The following is a 7,296-nucleotide window of genomic DNA, read 5'->3' as shown; positions in this document are numbered from 1 at the left end:
TCCGTGGGCTGCTCTGGTTCGCCAGAAGCGGCTTAGTCATGCTGGCCACATGACCCGGAAGCTGTATGCCGGCTCCATCGGCCAATAAAATGAGATGAGCACCGCAACCCCAGAGTCGGCCACGACTGGACCTAATGGTCAGGGGCCCCTTTACCTTTACCTTATCCCTCCTTCAGTCCCATCACCCCTCTTTGAATTCATGCTGTGTACATCTCAAGCAACTGAAACTGACACTTAAAAGGGGATTCTAGACCATAAAAGGTTCTCTCTGTCAGGAAAGTGTGTTTAGAATTGCAGCCTAACACACCTAAGAGCTCAAGTTCTACTCAACTTATTTCTGACAAGATTATTTTGTAATCATGGTTAAATATTTGCCTGAGTATTGCAAGCTTGCTTTCAGCTGTTTATATGGGGGTGTCGGGGACTCCAGTTCTGTTCTTGGCCTAAAGTGAAGTATTAAAAACCTATTGTTGTACCATGCTTTTTCTCCAGTATCTCCCCCCCCCCATCAGGCTGTTGGAAGTCTATGGGGTATACACCAGGAGTATTGTTAGTTAGGTTGGAAAGGGGAGTGTATCCTCTACTTCTCCCCCACAGAAAAGGTTCAAGAGAGGGATGGCTGCTGGTCCACAATCTTCTCACTTTTTTCTGGAAAACTGGCCTCGGATTGTTTCAAAGATTTATTTGGCCAGAAAGGTTGATACAAAAAAATGGGATGACTTTATCAAAACTATGTTCAGCTCTTAATTAACCTGCTGTCTCTACCCAAAACTGCAGGCTTCAGCCAGGAGCTCTGATGCTGGAAACAGCTCTTTGGAACCTGTAGAGCTTACTTTCTATTAACAAGGGAGTGTAAAAAAAACCACCCCCAACCCTTTCCATTTTCCAGAAATGGAGGAGCAAAAATCCCTTCTGTTCCTTTTCTTTCTCTTTCTACTTTCTCCCATGTACTTTCTCTGTACATAGGAAAGACCCTGATTTTAAGGGCAAGCCCCATCACTTCAACCAGGAAATCTCTTATTGATTTCATTGTAGTTCACTTCAAAGTTAAGTGCACTGTATTTAATATTGTAGCACTGAGATCACAATCTTGGAAACAATATCACTGGAATCTACGCACTAAATATAGGGGACTAATTCAATGGCTTTGAGGCAAATCCCACGGTAAAGTCCATGGGACTCAATTGCAATGTTCAGTGTCAAAGTTATAGTGATACCTGATCAATTTATGCACAGGCCACTCTTTCACTTGGTCTCATAGCATGTTTACATTTTGGGGCTCATTATATAAGAAGACAAAGGAGGAAAAGCCCACCACTACCAAACTGCAGTATTAAATGTAATATTCAAAATATCCTCTGGGATATTTTCTTTAGATTAGTGGATCTAGACATTAATATAGCTAGAAAGGAAGACCGAAAGCATTTGAAGAGGTTTTTTTTTTTATTATTCCCATGCTCTTAATTTTGAAAAAAAAATCACAAAAACATAACTTATAAAACAATATATATACTGCATCCTCCACAACAGCATTATTGAAACATCCAGCGTAACGGTTACCACAGGTGGGAATACACTGGGAAAGAAGTACCTTGTGCATTTTATATTACGTTTCTTTGTCATCTACAGGTAATAAGTATTGACAGAAAGAAGCAACAAATATGTCTGCAGGAAAACTTCATATGCGTTTTTAATGCGTATTAATAGTTAAAGATCATATTTATCATTTTCATAGTCATTTTAAGTATTATCTACATTTACATCATAACACCTTTTTAAGATTTCTTGTTTGGGCTCCTTGCTTTTTGTTCAGAGCTGGAAAAGCAAAGTCACTTTTTCAAACATTTTCCCCAACCTCGAGATTACTATACTCCTTTCCTTTTAAGATGCAGTATCGACGTTTCAGGATAGTCCTTTTCCGCATTTTAAACATTTCTGTCCCTAGATTCTCTAGGAGAATTCTTTCTTAATTAAAAAAGAGCCATTTAAATAAGGATGAACGATAATTTGATTATCAGGGGTAAGACTTTGCAAAGGGGAAGGGCTGGGGGGGGGGGGCGTTCTGCAAAGTTCCTTTTTAAAGGGAGGCGATTTAAAGAGGGATGTTGGGGGGGGGGGAGATACTGCCGTCTTGGGAGGGAATAAACGAGAGAGAGGTAGGAACCTTTTCCAGCCGCTTAGTGCTCGGCATGGCCGGCTCTCCACCGCTTTCAGCTAAAGAAACAAATCCCCATCGAGAGTCACTCATGCACGTGGAAAGCAACGCCGCCCACCCGACGGCCAAGCGCAGGGAAAGGCGAAAAGATAAACAGCACCTCCCTGAAGTGGTTGACCCTTGTCAGGATGACATTTGCTCCGCTTGAGAGTTCCCATCTTGCCATTGACCCGAAGCCCCGCCCCTTCTCACCAGAGTCCCCGCCCCTTCTCCTGAAGCGGCCGGAAAAGCAAGCAAAATCCCACCCCGGAAACCACGCCTCTTCCCCCTCCCACCCTCTACCACAAAAAGCCCCGCCCACGAGCCGCGCATTTCTTCGCTGGCGCGGTTTCTCCCGCCCCGCCCCCTCTCCTCCCCGCCGTATTTCCTCGAATAAAGTGGACGCTTAGAAGAGGAAGTCCTGTGCAAGTTCAAGTAAACACGCATACAAAACCCGCATCATCCAGAGGAGAACGAAATACATTGCAACTCATCCCCGTGTTTCAGGGCCGGGCTGGGGCGTCGTCTGAACCCCCGCCTTTCTCTCTCTCTCTCTCTCCTTTCCCGTCGTCGTCGCCGCCGCCCCACCGCGCCCTTCCTCCCGCGGGGCTCCCCGGGGCCCCTTGGCGCAGCCGCCGCCGCGGTCCCTGTGCGGAGGCGCCGGCCCGTCAGCTGTTGTACTGGCAGGCGTTGAGGGTGGAGCCGGGGCTCTGCAGGCCGCTGTAGCCGAAGTTCGAGTGCTGCTTGGACTTGAGCCTCAGGCTGGCCAAGCTGGAGTTGCAAGTGTCCCGGTAGACGCTGTAGGGCGAGCCCGGCGGGCCGTAGGGGCAGGCGGGCGACGACATGGCCGTGTTGAGCGACGAGCCGCTCAGGTTGTTGAGGCCGGCGTTGGGCACGCCCGGCACGGCCGAGTGGCCCATGGACGACGGCATGCTCATGGAGGGCAGCGTGCTGGGCGCCGAGAACATGGACTGCGCCGACGAGAGCGGGCTCATGGAGTTGAAGAAGGTGAAGCTCTTGGACGAGAGCGGCGCCGGCGCCAGGCTCTTGGCGTGCCAGTAGTTGGACGGGTAGCCCGCGTACACCTCCTCGTAGGGCTGCATCAGGCCGCTGAACTGCGGCACGTAGCCGCTCTTGCACAGGTCCATCTGCTGGTTGCGCTCCCGCTTCCGCCACTTGGCGCGACGGTTCTTGAACCACACCTGCAAGGGGCGGACAAAGCAGGGCTTAGCAGGGGGCAGCCGGGCTCCACCGACGGCCAAAGCCAGGCACGCCTTTCCCCCACTCACCCACCCCCACTCGCGAGGGCAGGAGAAGCGTCCTCTGAGGGTCGTGGGGTTGGGCAAAATATTCCAGCGGGCCAGGAGTTGGACTCAGGGATGCCAACTTGAATAAAATATTGGGGGGGGGGGGAGGAAGGCAAGTCACACCCCGCATAACTGATAATTGAGCCTGGATAGCTCAGCTGGTCAGAGCGTGGGGCTGATAATGCCAAGGTTGCAACACTTGCATAGTCCTGCAGTGGTCCCTGAGTTTACTATCTGCAAACGGGCGCTTAATGCTCACAACCGGTTCTATGATTCTATGATCACATGAAGTGGCGCGCACACGCCATTTGAATTGCAATACCCATCAACGGGGGGGGGGCTCCCTCAAATATTTTATGGAGGGGCAAAGGACCCCTAGAAGTTGGCTCCTATGGTTGAACTAGATGACACTGGGACATAGCTGTCAACGTTTCCCTTTTTAAAAGGGAAATTCCCTTATTCCTCGCTATGCCCTGGGATCCCTTCCAGCTCTTACGATTCTGATTTCAATGGCCTTATTTCCCCTGCGCCCCCCCCCCCTTATTACATGTCACATTAAGCGGTACAGAAAATAAGAATAAGAATAATAGCATAGAGGGCTTCAAAGTTGGCTGCCAGCCCTGCTGCCCTAAAGTACGTCTCCCTGTGGCACCCGCCGCTACGCGGTCGGAGCCTTTTTAATGGGAAGCGCTCAGCAGATGAAACTGAAGGACCCAAGAAGGGTAGCATCAGATTCAAAGTCCGGCTATTCCAGGGATGGCCAGCTGATGGGTACGCTTCAAGATGCCGTTGGCGTCCACTTCCCATCATCCCTGGTCTTTGCTGATGCTGGCTGGGGCTGACCGGGGGTAGACAATATCTGGAGGATACGACCTTGGCAACGCTGGAGCTAGTTGCGTACTGGCCAGCCCGATGCTTCCGGAAAGCGTCTCGGCTCAGCTGAAGCTCGATTAAGATGCTGTTTAGTTAACAGCTAATATACTGTCTCTCCGTTGTGGCATCTTCATGCCAGATTATGGAATCACTCGGTGGAATTTCTGGAGGCCTTGCTAAAATGTAGCAGAAAACTACCGTAGAAGTATTCTGCCAAATGCTTTGCAAGGGTGCAACATGGTTAAAAGTCATAGTTGCTTCTGAGCCATTTAGAAAGGAAAAAAGGGACAGCCAAAGTAAAGGGAGAAACACTTCGAGAATGTTCAGAATAGCTTTTCTTTCTCTAAAAGAAGAGCTGTCATGTTCAATAGATTTCTGCTATTTCTTTCTCCTTTAATCCCCCAAATATGAAAGAAATCTATGAGTTAATCTACTAGTTTATTGCACGCAAATGCATTGCTCACCTGATCTAACAATATAACCCTGGCACTAAAAATAGGTTTGGGGCCACCTTGTAAGGACAGCCTATATTAATTCTTAAGTTTCTTGAAGTGGATATGGAAGCATGAAGTTTATTTATTTTTAATGGTCTTTCATGTTTTAACTTTGTACGTTGCCTTGATGTTTTATGCTACGATAGTGTCGAAACACTGTTTAGAAATTTTAAAAAAGGATGGCAGAGGGTGACTGGAATGTTAAAAACATGCAGGATCAGCACATTAAACTGTTGTTGTTTTTTAATTCTCCACTGTATATAGACACCTATGGGCACTGTATATAGACACCTCCATTTTATGTAGACACCTACCACTCTCTCAGCCCAACTTATGCATTTGATAAAATTAAGCTATTGCCTTTAAAATATTGCACAACAATGTCAGCCTTTAAAACAGGTGTGGGGACCTGTGGCCCTCCAGATATTACAGCTCCCATCATCCCTGACCATTGGCTATGCTGGCTGGGGCTGGTGGCATCCAGCAACATCTGGAGGGCCTTAGGAGTTCCCTGTCCTGGCTTTAAAAGGTGCCATGGTACTTTTGACCGTCTTTTTGCTGCAAGCTAGCATGATTGCTGGTCTGGATTTTTTTAAAAGCTGAACTGTCACTTGCAATATTTCTCATATTCATGCTGCTCCACTCCACTGGGAAAGCTGTTTGTGGATAATCTATTATGCCAGAGAGGCCATTCAGCCTCCCTCCGCCTCCACCCCCAGCCCTCCCAAAGGAACAGATGGAGCTGAAGTCAATTGAGTAGAACCAAGAAGCCAGTAGAGTACAATTTGTTTCTGGGTCTCAGCTAGGGTCCAGTTCCTGTCTCTGGGGAGCAATTATCCTTAAAACTATGGCTGCGAGCCAGTTAAAGAACCTTTGGCTTTAAGAGGGCTTTTAATTGATTAATCAGCAAATGAATTAAATATAAATAAATATGCCAATTTCCGAAACCTCTCTCTAGGTGCCTTTCTGGGGATACTGAAGAAAATACATTGTCCATCTATTTGTGCCCAGTCTGAACTCATGTCAGATTCTAGATTTCCCTTATCAAGTTTTCCTGCTCTCTTTTAAAAAGCCCTGGAGAAAGTTGTCCTAGGAAGAACACACTGAATTCCGTATCTGCCACCCCTCTCCCAAGCATGATGTCTTTGAGGTTCCATGCAATAAGACATGTAAGCTGTTTTTGTCCTTGCATAAATCCCTTCCTGCAGACTGCTGCTTTGGACGGGCATCCGATCTCTCTCCTCTTGATGATCTCCAAAATTTCAAACCCTCACTTCCTTTCTCTGCAGAGAATTACCTACCCTTGACCATACTCTTGTTGTGATCAGTGGCGTAGCGTGGGTTGTCAGCACCCGGGGCAAGGCAAGTAATTTGCGCCCCCTAGCCCGTGGATTTGTGCCCCCTAACCCGTGGATTTGCGCCCCCTAACCCCCAGATGTTGCGCCCGGTGCGGCCGGCCCCCCCTGCACCCCCCACGCTACGCCACTGGTTGTGATCAGGCCCTGGCTATGGCGGCTGGTCTGCTTTGTCCAATGCTAACGCTTTTAACAAAAAACACACCCAAAACACCCTCCTTACAGATCATAAAAAGTGGGACTGGGCAAGTAGGTTTAAGGTAAACGCAAAGCCAACCACCCCCTACATCCTTCGCCTTTCAATGGATGCAGCATCTGCCTTTGCGTTTAATATTCAGAATTTACAGCTTTGCTGCTGGAGAGCAAAAGGAGGCTGGTTGCTCCTGGGGTTTAATGTAAAAAAGGTGAAAGAGGAGGGGGGAGGGACCTGATGCAGATTTGTGGAAAGTGCATCTTTGGGAAATGCTTTGAGTTCCCTTTCATAAAAATCTAGGGCTCAGAGAACAGGAAAAGACACCCAACTCATAACCTGAAGCAGGACACAGCCGGATCTGGTTTAGCGTCCTGTTAAGAGACGGCAGATCTAATGGGGAGGTATGTCTTCCACGTGGTTTCTGCTACAGGTTAAAATATCTTCCCCTCCCTTGGTGGAAAATATCGGCCTCCGGAACTGCCTGTGTTACTGGTGGGTTGTGTGGTCTTTGTACAGGTCCTGGCTAAGGAGAGTCAGGGAAAGAAGCAGATGTGAGACGACATCACGTCCACCTGGCCTCTTAGAAAGTGAGCTCTTCCTTCTAACAGAAACCAGTTTTCCTTAAGTAAGGTCCTTCCAAAAAGTGGAATGGGTGCTGTGTCATTGAAGGGGGCCTTTCAGACTTAGGCACCTACTTCAAAATTATGCATGTAGCTGATGCTCATCAGTGTCTGAGTTTAGGGGCAACAAACTCGAATGCTACACTGAGAACAGGAAGGCGAATTGTGAGGGGAAAAGGACCAGGGAGGAGGAAGGATCCGGTGTAAATATAAAAGAGGAAACGAAGGAAGGCGACACACTCAAAACCTGTAATTCATTT

The 7,296-nt window shown here is 48.0% G+C and overlaps 1 protein-coding gene across 3 annotated transcripts in view; it reads right to left on the bottom strand.

Moving 5' to 3' along the window:
* Positions 1 to 1,434: 1,434 nt before the first annotated feature.
* The window catches only part of PITX1 (paired like homeodomain 1), a 43,707-nt gene continuing 37,845 nt past the window's right edge, over positions 1,435 to 7,296 (bottom strand). For 2 of the 3 annotated variants that reach the window (XM_081185670.1, XM_081185672.1), the window contains one exon: positions 2,494 to 3,396. In XM_081185670.1, the coding sequence (XP_081041796.1) occupies positions 2,863 to 3,396 (534 nt within the window). In that variant the 3' untranslated portion in view covers positions 2,494 to 2,862. Of the gene's footprint in view, positions 3,397 to 7,296 lie in introns of all 3 variants that reach the window. The other variant, XM_081185671.1, reaches the window with a different exon arrangement.

Source organism: Podarcis bocagei, assembly GCF_964188305.1.
Source record: "Podarcis bocagei genome assembly, chromosome: 2".
NCBI classification, from domain to species: domain Eukaryota; kingdom Metazoa; phylum Chordata; class Lepidosauria; order Squamata; family Lacertidae; genus Podarcis; species Podarcis bocagei.
The sequence above is the reverse complement of the archived record's forward strand: the minus strand, read 5'-3'. Positions and strand labels throughout refer to the sequence as shown.